Source organism: Coloeus monedula, assembly GCF_965178545.1.
Source record: "Coloeus monedula genome assembly, chromosome: 21".
In the NCBI taxonomy this organism is placed as follows: Eukaryota; Metazoa; Chordata; class Aves; order Passeriformes; family Corvidae; genus Coloeus; species Coloeus monedula.
Window position 1 is genome coordinate 1918273 of NC_138801.1, and position 15049 is coordinate 1933321.

General features: G+C 52.8%; 1 protein-coding gene across 6 annotated transcripts in view; it reads right to left on the reverse strand.

Annotated features, from left to right (window-relative positions):
* The window catches only part of DAB2IP (DAB2 interacting protein), a 163434-nt gene that overhangs the window by 5483 nt on the left and 142902 nt on the right, over positions 1-15049 (reverse strand). For 5 of the 6 annotated variants that reach the window (XM_082295061.1, XM_082295060.1, XM_082295065.1 and 2 more), the window contains 7 exons: positions 11891-12127; positions 10222-10423; positions 9881-10059; positions 7478-8348; positions 5082-5234; positions 1991-2193; positions 1321-1408 (listed from right to left, as the gene is read on the reverse strand). In XM_082295061.1, the coding sequence (XP_082151187.1) occupies positions 1321-1408; positions 1991-2193; positions 5082-5234; positions 7478-8348; positions 9881-10059; positions 10222-10423; positions 11891-12127 (1933 nt within the window). The remainder of the gene's footprint in view (positions 1-1320; positions 1409-1990; positions 2194-5081; positions 5235-7477; positions 8349-9880; positions 10060-10221; positions 10424-11890; positions 12128-15049) is intronic. The other variant, XM_082295062.1, reaches the window with a different exon arrangement.

A 15049-nucleotide genomic window follows, 5' to 3' on the forward strand; every position in this document is an offset into this window, starting at 1 on the left:
GAGGTAACACAGTTGCTCTAATTATTCAGTTGTACATAGTACTGTTTAACTGAGCTGTTACAAAGATGGTAGGCTTCCATTTCTAAAACCAAACTCTCCCAAGATAGTTACTCTTGTCAGTGTTTAATTAGTGTAAATTAATAGTTTAAATGACTTGTAGCCTCCCAGGCTGTCTTTGATGGAAACTCTCACCGATTACAGTGTTGTAAGGATGGGAGCAAGAGCTTCCATGTTGCAGCCTGATTCTACCACTCCTGTTCTTTGTGACACTGAACAAGTGTCATTCTCCTGTGACTGCCACGAGCAGAGGAACAGAACCAGCTCAGGGGCACAGCAGTTGCTCGTGTATAACTCTGAAAGTCAGTGTATGAACACGTCCAACACACGAACAGCCTGAGGTGACCAAAAGAGAACAGTACAAAGTGTGCAGGGGCACGGTCAGAACCTCACACGTACCCCACGAGGTGCAGGGGACAGGAGAAGGTCCCAGAGCTGATGGGAGGCTGCAGGTACCACCACTCACGCTTTAGGGACACCCTGGGTCTGCTCGGCTCTGCTGGAGCGCAGAACAGAACGGGATGGATGATTTAGCAGCTTTGAACAAATTGCTCTGCAGGAAAACTGGGGTTTTTTTACAAAGTTACTACTGTCTCCATTGTAATTAGCTACACAGTGAATTGGTCACGAGTAGTGACTCACAAGTGATTAAGAGGGTTGTTAAGTGTAAGGCCAGAATATACTATCACTTCTAAGCCACAAGCGGTAGGGAGGCCTGGCTGCTGAGGACATGCTGGTCTCTGTCAGACAAACTAAGAGATTATGGGCTGTATTTTCATATTTTCTTTTCCAAGCACAGTGTTTTGCACCCATCATGTGATGCTCCTCTTTCACTGTAATTGATTGCAGTAACTGAGCCTCCCAGTCCTGCAAATCACAACCCAGAGGCTGAAAAAACACGTCAGCTTGGCTGTGGGCAGGATGTGTGTTCCTTGTGTCCAGGTCCTGTTCTGATTATCCAAGCATTACTGAGATATGAAGCACCAAGCAGTGCTCCAGGGGATGTGATCCTTCCACTCACTGACTGAGTTGTGGGCACAATCCCTCCCCAAACTGCCATCTCACGCCCTCTGTGCCAAGCTCCAAGGCTGCAAACAGCTGTGACAGTCACTGTGTCCTGCTGCAGCTGCCCTGACCCTGACTGTAGCTTGGTGCTGACTCACCCACATGGTCTCACCCCGGGCTGGCACTACTGCAGGGGGGGACTGTGTGTTGGCAAACCCACCCTGAAAGCTGCTGCAGCCCTTGGCACGGGGCACTCACCTGTGCATCGATAATCTTCTGCTTGGAATCCACAGCAGCCTGCATTTCAGCATGGTCCTTCTTTAACTCCTCCTCAACTGACATCAGTCTGGGAGCCGAGCACACAAGAAAAAGTTACACGGGTTGGGCTCTGCTAAGCCCAGGTATTACCCTCACACTCTACCTCCTCTTACCCACAAATGAAGCCTTTTTTCTTGGCTCTTATTCTTCCTTGGAGCTCTCTCTAGCCAAGTGCCCCAAAACTGAAGTGACAGCACAGTGAAGGCTGACCCAGTGGTGAGGGCTGACTGAAAGCACTAAGTGGGTTTGGCTCAGGTAAAGGTGAAACCAGCTGCACTGCAACAGTCCTGGACAAATGTGAACACCACATCCCACTGGGTGGGAGAAAGGGATTTAGAGTCACAAGTAAGGGATGGTGATGAGATCCTTAGCTATACAACAGAACAAGCCTGCCAGAGCCTCTGAGCTCTCCCCTCCCTAAAGTTTTGCCCTTGTGCATCAGGAAGGTGTTGGGGTTTTCCTTGTCCCAGGTAACATTGAGGGGAAAACCCGTATGTGGAACCTGCCTGCACCTCCAAAGAAACCTGATTCTCCTGAGCAGGGGTCAGCTCTAATGCCAGCCAGGCTGCCCTGCCTTACTGCCATCCCCAGCACTCCCATCTCCCTGTACCTGCTGATGATGCCCTTCATCTGGATCTCCTTATCCTCCTGCTGCCTCCGGAGCCGCTCCTCGCTCTCCTCCAGCCTGGCCTGGTACTCCAGCACCAGCTTCTGTGTGGTCTCCTCCTGGCATTTGAAGCGAGTCTCATACTCCTCCAGCTTCTTGTTGGAGATGCGGAGCTTGTCCTGCAGCACCACCAGGTCCTGCTGGTACTGAGCGTGCAGGGACAGACACAGGAGGAGAAAATACATGTGGGACGTTACCTTGTAGAGTTCGCCCTTGCCAGGGTTTCCCCCAAACCCGCTCATGCCCCTCTCCTTGTATCAGACTATAGCTGCAAACCCGTATCAGACAACCCTGCTCGCCGACACCTCCTCTTCCGTCTTCTCCGCGGCGCCAGGAGCGATGCCGGGTCCGCGGGGCGGGCAGGTCGCTGGCAGGTGCAGAGAGTGGGCTGTTAGCAGAGTCTGGCATTTCACAGGGGAAATGCAGGTTAGAGCGGGCCAATGGCAAAGGCAGCAGGCAGCTTCTCACACTGACAGCACGGGGCTTGCACAGGCAGGAGAGGCTGCAGCCATGGGATTTGGGGTTCACACAGGAGCTCTTCAGTCTGCAGCAATAAATGTGGGGGCTTTGGGCAGGCTGGGAGCCAAGCACGAGCTGCAGTGACAAATGCAGGACACTGCTGTCTCATCGCCCTTCATCGAGCTGAGGGCACTGTGCTGGCTGAGCAGGGCACAGAGCACTCCTGCTTTTTGGGGCCCAGCATTTAACTCAGATCTCAAACTAGGGTTCAGTACAAGAAGAGCTGCTGCATGCAGCCAAGACCCCACAGTTGTACTGTTCATTTGGGTGAAGCTATAAATCAGCAGCAGAATCACATAAAGCAATTTAAAAAATTAAGAGCTTTTGAACTTGGTTAAACTGGGTTCAGCTACTGTGGCAGCACAGCATTCAGTAAACTTGCTTTGCTAAAGGAAAATCACAGTGAGTGTGTGCACAAGAAAACTGCTTTAATTTCAAAAAATTGTATTTGGATGTAGTCTTTTAAAAAGCATCTCAACTAGAATAACTTTAAAATAATTAACATGCAGCTGATAATGTGACAAGCTGCTTTTAAAGAGTCATATACGGGAAAAAGGCTCCCATCTGAGTCATGAAGCCTGTTAAATCTACAAGTGGTATTAATAAACTGAGAGAAGTGCACTCTGTTGTGTCTTGACTTGGCCCTTTCCCTTTGGCCATCTCAACTGGGTAAGCACTGCAGTGATGGGTTGGGTCATGTCCCAGGTCTCAGAGTCCTCCTGGACCATGTGACCCCCAGACCAGCTCTAGGGAGAGGGGAGGGCAGCCAGGCTGCTGCTGCTGGGGACTGGCCAGCACTCCACTCACAGCAAAAATAACTGCAGTTTCTAAGGACTGAACACTTAGGAAGCTGATGGTCTTCTTGAGCTGCCAAAGTACTGGAGCAAGGTGGTTTTCCTTTAACAAAGCTCTTACTGCAGCATAGGAATGACACGGTTTGCACATGGAACCTGGAGCAATGAGGGAACAAAGCGCCTATACAGCTGCACAGAAGCACTAAAGTCAGACAGCAGGGAGTTGTTTGAACAGGAAAGATTAAATACCTACCCTAGCCTTAAAACAGGAGCAGCATTAAGTGAGCTCAGAGGAGAGCAGGAGAGGCCTCAGAGCCCGAAGGAGTCACTCCTGTCTCTAGAACACTTGTCTCCTTCTCAGTTACCATTCAGGTCTTACGGTAATGGGGAGAGAGGTTATGCTAATGGCGATCTTGAATGTCAGTGACTGATGGGACAGCAGAGTAGGGAAGGATGCTGCATGGCAATGAGACAGCCTGGGCCGGGGCTCCCGCTGGGCTTGGGGCAGGGACTGGGATGTTGCAGTGCCATCGGCGTTTGCAACCCCACCACTGCCTGCCCTGCACTGGGTAAGGATGGGCCAAACCCACAAAACTGCTCTGATCTTCCTGGGGGCAGCTGGGAGCTGCTGCCTTGTACCTCCTGGGTCCTACAGCACCTGCCTTCAGCATTTTCCTTGGATTTAAGAAGTGACAGTCCCCCAATGATACAGCACAGCAGAATGAGCACAGGTAGGCTATTAGAACAAAACCAGAAACATGTCTGTGCTGGGAAACAGGACTGTGGCTTGAGAAGGGTGATGTCTGCAGTGCTGGTGTGACAGAAGAGAAGCACATTGAGGAAAACATCCCAAAAGCTGTTGGTGCTCAAGTGTCACAATCCTGGCAGAGCCAGGCTGCTGGGAAAGAACCTTGCAGAAGCAGCAGTCAGCAAAGATGGGATTTTCCCAGCTTCTGACTGCTGGATCCTCATTTTTACCCTGCTTTTTCTCCCTAGCCAAGCCTACTTTGTCTCTTCCCAGCTTCTCCCACCCCAGACTCACCCAGGAAGGAGGGGAAGAGAGTAGCACCCCTCTGCTTCAGAGGCACAGGGCCTCTGTGGGACCCAGGGGTTGAGACTGAATACTTTGGACACGGCTTCCTGGCAGATCCCCGACTGGCCAGGCCCTGATCTGTGTGACACAGCCATAAGCCCGTGGAAGTGCCAGAAAAGTCACCCCAGGCACCAGTGCTGTCTCTGAGACCAAAATCTGGACTTTTCAGGTCTGTGAACAGCCTTTTGACATGGAAGCTGCTCCCTGCTCCATGTCCCTGTTGTGAGGCACGAGGCTGCCTGTGCCTTATTCCATCTCTGTTACAGGTGTGCTTAATCCACTTTTTAAAGCTTTCTTCCCAGCAGTTGGATGAGTTAGAATGGGGAGAGTAAGAGGGACTGGCTGGCTGCAGTTTGTTTCAGGGCAGCATCAGCACTTGATTCCTGGCTCCTGTGTTTCTTACTTGATTTCATCAGAAGGTGATTCCAGTCACTGAGTGTGTGAAAACCTCCCAGACCTTCCCCACAAGTTCCCCGTGAGGCTGAGTAGGACAGGGAGCGACTTGGCCCCCTCTCTCCTGGGCAGGGACCTGCACACAGCCCACCTTCTCCCCAGGATGCTCAGGGAATGACATTCAAGGAAATCCTCTCTCTATTCAGAAACTTGTTTCAATCCAATCAGGTTTTACCTTTTCTGCTTGGCTGAGCTCGTCCTTATTCCTGAGCTTATCCCTGTGCTTGGAATCTGGGTCAATGCTTTCATCTTCTAAAAACTGCATGTTCATATTCAAAAGCCAAGCAGCAGTGCGGTCCAGGGCATTGGGGTTCACAGGAGAAGGGGCCTACAATGAAACAATGATACAACCATGACAAAAGAAAAACCTGTAACACAAATGGTTATGAAGCTGGAGAGAGAGTGAGAGTTTCCTTCCAAGCAGACCCTTTCCCACGCTGCTCAGACAGCAACGAGCCAGGCTGAGCTACCAGAGCAGCTGGGGCTGGAGCAGGAACGACTCCTGTTCTGCAGCTGGACATTATTTTGGGTCAAGCAGTGGGGTCCTGCTCGAAGTCACGTCCCTGGTGTCTGCGCAGATCCTGTCACCTCACAAGGACATGACCTGCGAAGGCGCTGAGCTGCAGGTGAGTAGAGTGACTGGATGTGGTTTATTCACTCCATGAGCAGAGTTCTCAACTCTTCAGCTAGTTAGGAACCATCTTTGCTTCCTGTGAAGATGCCGTAAAACAAGATCTGAAAACTGAAACACTCCTTATGACCATTCAGGTACCTTATTGGAGAAGAAAAGTTTCTTTTCAGCAGAGGCTACACTAAGGATGCTGAAGAGGTCTAAATGCTCAGTATCACTTACTAACAGTGATATTCCATGGTCAGTGAGCTACAGTCATGTCTGCTGCCTTTCAGTCCTGGCCTGGGCAGGGACTGCCAGTGGCATTGCCTAAATATTTTCCAACCACATACAAGGAAGTCACTCTTCAGCTATTTCCCCTCCCTCCTGCCTTGTTATAAACTGCAGTAAACAGTCAGATGAACACATGGGATCTGGATGACTTGGTCATTCAGGTTAATGACTTGGGCATTCAAGTCAACAAATCAGAAATGTCAGAGACTTTCTCCTTCATTCCAACCTCTGGATAGAAAAACCCAGTCATTGTCAGGCAGCAGGAGATTCTGAGTCAGGAGTGGGGAGCGGTTTAATTTCCTCACTGGGGTTAGGGCCTTTCCCATGCCATCTTCCAGTCTGGTCTTCTACCTCCAGAATTATGAATCCAAAGCATCAGACTTGGCTCATGAACATTGCTCGTTACAAATCCTCATGCTGCCAACATGCAAATAAAATGTGCAGAGTGAGGGTGGGAGAGGCATTCTGAGACTTCAGGTCTGAAGAGAGACTTCAAGAGGACCACAGGGGTGGGTGGAGGAATCTTCTGTGAAGAGAACCTGGCCAGGGCTTTCCGATGGCCACCTGGAGAATCCTTGTGTTTCTGGAAGAAACCCTGCTAGAACCATGCCTTTGCTGCTTGCAGAGCTCTGTGCCCTCTGTCCTTAACGAGTATTGATTGTGTTACACAAAGGCTGCTGCACGGCGCTGCTAATGCCAGCGCTTACGGATCGATAGCGGAATCGCGGAACAGCCCCGGATGGGAGCTGCCTTCTGTGGGCAGCACTGACCAGGCTCCATGGCTGCCCTGTGCACGAGAGGCAGACAGAGCAACACTGAGTGCTGGAGAAGGGCCTAACACTCAGGGTTTGGGTGCAGTGGGCTCTTGCTGGTTGTCCAGTCTCTGCATTTGCTTTTCTTTTCTAACTCTTCCTTTAGGCACAGAGGCCCTACCATGATAATGTTCTGTAGGGCTGGTTTTGAAGTGTAGAGTGAATAAATGCACACTATAAAAACCATTTGTTCATGCCAGAACAACCAAAGGGCCCTAGGCCTGTGACCTACTGCCTCCCGTTTTACCCCCCCAGACAGTGGAATGGAATTCTGTGCAGCCCAGCACGTGGTCTCGGACTGGGATCACTTCAGAGCTCTGCGCAGCGGGAACGTTGCTCTCAGCTCCTTCCTCCCTGCTCCTGCGGGAGAGTCTCACAGAGCAAACAGGAATGTCCAGGAGCACCGTGGCCCCACTGGGACGGGAGCAGCAGCAGGGAGACTCTAGTTACAGGAGATCAGGGTCTGTTCCAAGCCTGGGAGATGGCACGGGGTTGACTATGGCATGGGATGAGAGCCTGGGCATGGAGAGGCAAAGCAGTGACAAGATGGTAGCGCAGGACAGTGGCATGGCTGCCATTGCCCTCAAGCCTCTGCCACCTACCGCCGTCACGCTCCAGTGTGCCACGTGACGGAGGGACACTGGGAGTGGACACTGCTCTGTGTTCTGTCCCTGGAGGGCCTCTGTTTCAGGCTGAGCTGGGTGCCAGAGCCGAGCTACATCCCCACATGTGATGCCACTGTGGGGTTGGCACTGATGTGGCAGCTCAGAGCCACATCCCCTCCCATGGCAGCCATCTCCACGGGCTGACCCACCTGGCCCCTTCAGTGCCAGGGCCTGGACAGCCCGAACTCACCTGTTTGTGCATCGTGCGCTGCTTCATCTCGGGGCTGTCGCCCTTGGAGGAGGAGGACTGCTGCCGGAGCCGCGCCCCGCTGCCAGGCCAGTCAGGTGATGAGGACATCATGCTGCCGCTGGAGGGTCGCTGGTACTGGACTGTGTTCAGCAGGGAGGGCGGGGTGCGGCCGCGGGTGACGGGCGGGGGCGGAGGGGGCGGCTGGTCGATGCGCCGCTGCGGCCCCGCGCTGTTCTGCCGCGGCATCGTGGGCTGGCCGCCCTTCTCGGTCAGCGACAGCTGCCGCCGGGCCAGCTCCCCCGGCCGGCGCGAGAAGTCCTCGCCGGCGGTGGGGCCAGCGAAGCCGTGCTTGTTGGCCGTCAGCTCCTCGCTGTTGCTGTGGGAGCTGAGCGAGCTGTGGCACTCGGAGCCGGAGTCACCGAGGCCGCGGGGGGACAGCGGCAGCCCGGCGGCCATCTGGTACACGGGGTTCTGGAAGGACAGGGGCGCCAGCAGCTGGGGCCGGCCGGGCGCGCTCTCGCCGCTCGGTGTGGTGGGGGTCTGGCCCACCCGGCGCACGGTGGCCATGCCTGTCACGCTGTTCTGAGTCCGAGTGGTCCATACGCCCTGCAACTGCCCCAGGGACGACTGACTGTCATTGAGGGAGTCGGCCGTGCCGGGCGCGTTGGCCCCACTGTCCAAAAGCCGATTGTCCTGCAAGTCCACCATGGACAAACTCTTGCTGCCATTAGACATCTGCACGTCGGGCTCATTGGCCTCTGAGTAACTGGAGCTTCGGGCAGGTGAGGGCTGGGCCCCAGCAGACCTTGTGACAAAAAACAAGTCCTTGTTTTCAGGGGTTGGAGATGGTAACCGTGTGAAATCTATCAGACTGCGGGGAAGTCAGTGCATAAGGAAGAGGAGAGGAAAACAAAACAAAAAAGAAGAGTTGTGAATGCTGCACCGGAGCAGGAAAACGAAATCACTCAGAAATCAGGGTGGCGCAGCTGTGTGGGACAGGGATGTGGACAGGGACAGGACCCAGCCCTGCTGGGAGGAGGGACAGGGGCTGGCCCAGCCAGGGACAGTGTGAGGAGTGGGGAGGGTGCTGTGGAGCCCCGGGCTGGCCTGGGAACGGGCAAGTGAAGGCAGGTGAGGGCAGTGTGTGTGCCCACAGGGCACTGCACTGTCAGGAGGCTCAGGGACACACTCCTGGGGGCTGCTCTGCTCTGGGTTAGTGTGTGTCACCCTTCCTGCTCCCAAGGGCTGTATCCATGCCAGTCCCATGTCCCCTGCTCTGTACCAGGGCAGCAAGCTCCTGCGGGCAACACTGGCCAGGAGTTGGACGGCACAGAACACCGTGGGGGCCGGATGTGCACCAGGCCTCCCAGGGTCAGTGAGCGCTCGCATAGCAGAGCTAAAGCCTGGCAGCCGAAGGTTATCCCCCCACTCCTGCTGCAATGCACATTCATGCAATATTGATTTCTCGGGGATAGGAAGAGAGAGCTTTGCAGTAGCTTAATGTGAATATTCTGCTGATCAAAGATGGTGCACTGTAAGCAAGTATTTGGGGGGAAGCATATTGTCAGAGATCCTCCACAGCACTGGATTTAAATAATTGCACCTCATGCTGGGAGGCACTAGAGATGAAAGCTCTGATTAGAGCAAGTCCAGTGCCATTGCTGCCTTTCATTCCTAATTAAACTGTTAAATATTATGCAGTTTCCACTTACAAACTATTTAACTAGCACAGTCTTTCCATTTGTGTGGGCTCCATTTCATTTTCCACAAACAGAAACTTAGAGGTCTGCAAAAGCCTCATCCTCTCCATGAATGAAGCTCCTTACTTAATAAGGCCAAAAAGTGTGTAGGTGACTGTGTCTGTGAATCACTGCTCAGCATTGGAAACTCCCAGTTTTATAAAAGCTGGACAGAGTAGACTGGAATTCATTGTGAGGCCTCTACAGCTTGGCAACTGTTCCAGAACTATCCAGGTTTGGATCTCAGTGAATTCAGCACACACCCTACGTTGTACAAAGATGGGTGAGGCCAATCCTGCACGTCTCACAGCCCTTAACACCACCCATCACCTCAAGGTCAGCACTAGCAGACCCCCAAGTCCTCAAAGGATGAACGCTTTGCTTCTGCAGCCACATCTCAACAGCTGAGACCGGTACCACCAGGTTCCTGATGTCCCAGACCACATCCCCGGTTTTGGCTCTCAAGGGGCCCAGGATGGAGCCACAGACTGGCACTACCACCCACTGCTTTTTCCAGAGTTAGAGCTGAACTACATCCAGCACCAGTTCTGCGATAGGAAAGCCTGGCCAGTGGATCAGGCAACTCTGCACCCTGTTGTGCCTGTCTCTGCATGAATATTCTGAATGTCCCTGGTGTGTGGCCAGGCCCCCGTTGGTCTCTTACCCAGATAAGTCATTCTCTATGACCATTTTCTGCAGCCCCGCGGAGATGCTGTTGCCAGCACTGGGTGTGGAGGCGGCGTGATCGGCCGTGACCGACACCTGCACACAGGCCGGGTTACTGAGGGCAGCGTTGACATCCCGCAGGATCCGGGGCAGAGGCCCCAGTTTGGTGGCAGTGCCCTGGGCAGAAAAGAGAGCAGAATTAACGCCAACGTCTCGTGCTTTTTGCTAGAGAACTTTGGGCTTTGCCAGTTGCTGGACAGTCTCTTCAGGGAATCACATGAACAACATTTTCTCCATCATTTCCTGCCCCCAAAGCTGTCCCTGCCATCCCCTGGATACCTGCTCCAGTTGGGAAATGACTTCCCAGAGTAGTGAGTGCAACGTGGACAGTTCCCGGCCCAGGTCAATGTAGCCCTCAAAGCCAGCTGTGTTTGAGATGGTCTCAGGATTGGAAATCTCCAGGAGAAATCTCTGCATGTTAGTCCATTCATGTTCCAGGAACTGATTCATAAAGGACATGTATTCTTCTTTGCTGCCAAACCTAGTGAGAGAGCAACACGGATTTCAGGTAAACGCAGGGGAAAAAAGGCGCAGTCCACTGAAAGGGCAGGTACAACACAGCTAAGAACCTTCCTCTGGCACCTCAACCCTTCCAAGCCTTTGGGATCCCTTGACTGTGAGCAGGCACCTGGGACACCTCACTGATCATGGAACCAAAATTAACCCCAGCCTGATCCAGCTAAGCCCTCGTCAGTGTAGGATCTGTGCAGCAGAGACAAAAGTGAAAGCTGGCTAAACAAAGGAATTCTTGGTAACATAGTGTCTCACTGCTGGGTCAGGGCACAGCCTCCAGAAACAGGACCTGTCAGTGGCAATCAAGGTGCTGTCACAGCAATCACTCTCAGCTGACTGGAGCCCAGCGACGGATGGGGGCAGGAATCCTGCACTCTCCAGCAATGCCGGAACAACCGCTCTGGGATCACCCAGGAGAGCCACCCCTGCAGCTGGGCCACCCCATCAGCCCCTCAGGCTTCCTGCCACCTCCTTCTGCCCTCCAAGCACTCCACCCTCAGTCTTCTCTCTGATTTAGAACACAACAGGGAGGGCCTCGTGGTTGGACTGTCCTGGCAGCAGTTGGTGCTGTGCCAGCGGTTCCATGGGACAGGCTCGGCCAGGTGCCATCCACAGGACAGCTCGGCTTGATCACTTCAGCTTGACTAATGTCAGCTTAGTTAAAGAGCCTTTCCTGCAAAGTGCTGGAAATCTGAAAACCCTTTAGTTAGGGATTGGTCAGGAATACAGAGAATTTCTGTCATCTAGTGTAACACACTTGTACATCTCCTGCTGGTGTCCGCAGGCGCGTCCGTGCGTTCCTGACTGCGAGTGTGAGCACTAAGCCAGTTTCCAGATCTAAGAAGCTTTAGATAGAAACTGTCCATTCATGTTTCAGAAAGCTCATCATTTTGTTATCAGAGCTCAGGATAAGTAGCTCAGAGCTACAGCCAGTGGAAAGATTTTCAGAAATCTCTCGCTTTGTTTCCATCAAACCAATGGGCTTAGTTAGAAATTGATGGTGTCCCTGTTCTCAGGCCTTCCCAGTTCAGTCAGCTGCATTTTAATAGCAGGGAAGGTCCCAGAGCTCAAAGGAGGGATGGAACAGTTCCTGAGCCGAGCACATCACTGCTGCTGGTCGGGTTCTGGTCCTACAGGACATCACAGGACACAGTCCCCGCTGCCACCCCGCTGCTTGTCCATGTAGTCAAAACAGCCTGTTTTCCTGCTCATAAAACATGTCCTGTTTTGGAAACTTGAATGATCTCCCTGACCTGACCGTGAGGGAACAAGTCCCAGAGAGATGTGGAGAAAAAGCCAACAGGAAGCAAACAGGCCCTTTTCAGTGAGGAAGGGAGTGGCCAGTGTGGGACTCCGTGCCGGCGCCATGGCTCTGCCCACGCACCTGGAGGTTCTGTCCCCTCCCCGGCCCTGCCCTGCCCATGGCATGGCTTACTTGGCAAAGTTGGCAAGGTTCTGGGTGACCTTGGCGATGAGGGTCAAAGTGCGTGCGGTGCGGTCATCGGGGTACTCCTGGAGCAGGCTGAACAGGGATGGGGACATGATGGCTGGGCACAGGAACCGCAGGAACAGGGAGGCACTGATCAGGCGCTCGCTGATGTCAGGGCGGCCTCGGTTGCTGCACTCTTGTCTCCATGAGGCAAAAACTTCTTTGAGCTCTCTTGGGAAGACACTGAAATGACAGAAGGGCAGGCATTGTCTGTCAGGGTTGGAGTGTCAGGAGTCTCAAAGCACATGGGGAAAAAGAAAAGCTGCTCTGTAAAGTTGTAAGGGAAGCAGCTTCTATTAGACCTTATGCTGGATGCCAAGACCCCAGAGAACTGGGAAGATTGGGATATGAAACAAACCGTGCACACCAGCTCATCAGGACTCAGTGGCTGTGCCATGGGGTGTTCTGAGCTGGAGGAAGCACAGCCAGCAAGGAGAGCATCTCCTGAAGAATCACCAGCAGCACTGGAATCTCTGGCACAGCTAGAGCTTGGAGGGGGGGCTGTGCAAACTGTAATACTCCTGTTCAAGCACCTGGATCAAATCCCACTGTGCCTAGTACAAACACAGAGCCCCACCGGAGTTACTCCAGCCTTGTAGCTGCACAGACCTCAGCCTGCCTTTCCCGGATGCCAGAATTCCCCAGGGGCCAGCAGACACTTGCTGCAGCAGCCCTTATCACTGGAGAACGGCTGCCTGTTCCTGCCTGGCCCTCCCCAGCTCCCTGCTCCCACCTTATCCTGTTCCCAGCATGTGTTATTTATTCAGCTGGAGACTCCCACCCAGAAGCAGGCTGGCACTGGGCTGCCACTGGTCCCAATGTCCCTGGCACACAGATCCCATGGCCCTGGCCAGGAACCACTGTCACACCCGGAGCTGTTCCCCAACAGCGGGGGTACAACAGCAAGTGAGGAGGGTCAGGCTCTATTTTGGGCCATCTGACCTTCTGACACAGCGGTGACACTCCATGGAAGTGCCTGGAAACTGCCGCCATCCTGTTCAGCTTCTGCTCTGTGCTGCCTTCACACTTTCACCCTCATGAGCTTTCACCCTGAGCTTTACAAATAACATTAACCAATGTCTTTGGCTGGATAAATTCTCCTCTGTCTTTGGCTTGATCCACACAATTGGACAAAGCCCTTTCACTTCATGGTATTTGCGCAGAAACAGGAGAATCCTTTAAGCAATTTGAGGCTTGAATGATCAGGACAGGTTGTGCAGTGACTGGAGAGCAAACCTCTGAAATGCAGCACGCACACGTTCCCGTCACAGGCTGGAGCCCGTGAAAGTTTAATTGTGTCACAGCGGATGGAATTTGGATCGTTGGCTTTATGTGACAAACGGGCCCGTAATTCATTACCCAACTTCCCAGTAACGAGCTTCCACATGCTGAAATTCTGCTTACACTGAAACTTTCCAGATGTCCAAATTATGTCATAATTATAACAATTTTCGGTTATTGTGAACCTCTTTCCTCTCCCTGACTCTCTCCACAGATGAGCACACACACTCCAGTGCTCTATTTAAAGCAGGCTCGTTGGTTGTTGGGATACCTTGGCCAATCCCAACACTCATCAGCCCAATTAATCCCCAAGAACCGCTGAGCTCAAAGGACTGAGGGGGAACCACTCAGAGCAGCAGCCCAGCTGCTCCAGCCTTCCTTGGAAAGACAGGATGAGAGCAACAAACTTCCGTGCATTCCTGACTTTCCCTGGGTCATTTTGCAAGCCTATTTTTAGTGTGACCTTTTGAGTACTGCTTTGGGTATTTTTAGGAAGACATAAATTCAAACCATTATAATCCACTGCTGACTGGAAGTGGTGAATCCCTCCTGGGAGCAGGTGAATGCCATTCCTGAGTCAGAGTTACTAATTGGCCAAGGATAAGGATACCTGTACAGAACCTGCCCTTGGTGTACCTGTGGTAGATAAAGGCAACCTGAGCAAGCCTCTTGCTCCCTGCTCTCTCCCTGAGCAGGATCAGGAAAAGCAATTCCCTTCCTGGCTTCCAGGAGGGCACACTCAGTATCTCGGGAGATTATTTATAGTAAGTTTTCTGACCTCAACACAACAGCTGGGAGAGGAGAGAAAACGAGAAATCCTCATTATCAAGAACTTCCTTCCTCTAATATTATCCCTAGTTGATGGCTTTGCAACAACAGTGTTGCTACTAAATACATTAATTAAAACTAAGCCCAGATTTTAAGTGGAAAGGCTGGAAATCCAGCAGTGAGACAAAAATGCTCCTTCTCTCATGATCAGGACCAAAGGCTCTGGGTATGTTAGGAAAAAAAAAAAAAAAATTCTCCAAGTAAAGAGTCCCAAATCCATCTTTTTCCTCTTTGAGGTCACCTCTGCAAGCAGCAGCTGTCACAGACCCATGGACTCCTGGCTCCCAGTCCCAGCAGGAACACCATGAGCACAGCTGTGCCCAACAACCACCTCCACAGCAGGATGCACTGCCTCACGCCAGCCCATTTGGGATATTCGGGCCTGTCCCAACCAGTTGCAAGAACCTTTACCCTGAGAACAAACAACTCGGAAATGCCTCCAGCTGCATACCAGGCCTTGGGCCAAGGAGGCAAAGGGCTCCCATCACCCAGCAACCGCCCAGGGCTGGGAGAGAGAGGGGTTACTCCAAAGGAATGTGGGATGCTGAGCCAAGCAGGGAGAACAGCATCCTGCTCCCAGTTCCAGCATTCTGCAACCAGAGAACATCTGCCCAAACAAAAGCTGCCTGTGCTGGGGCAGCTCCTCGCAGGTGCCACAGCCCCTGCCTGCTGCAGGATTTCCGAGCTTTGCCGGATGTTCTTGGCGGTGGAGATCCGTCAGTCCCATCCAGACTGACTTGTTCCATGGGTGGAAGATCCAGGCCATGCATCTCTGCTCTTTATTCCAGAATTTCATACACGTTTGGCACCAAGTACCTCTCTGAATCAGTCACCCTTGACTCCACTGCCCTGTCCCTGTATCCCAGTGACCTTTCAGCACCTCTGAAAACAAGAGTGACAGAGAATCCAGGGGGATGCTACATCCCCAGAGCGGATACTCCAAACTGTGGCAGAGCCCTGCAGCTCCCCCTCCAGAGCTCTGCCAGAGCTACAGGA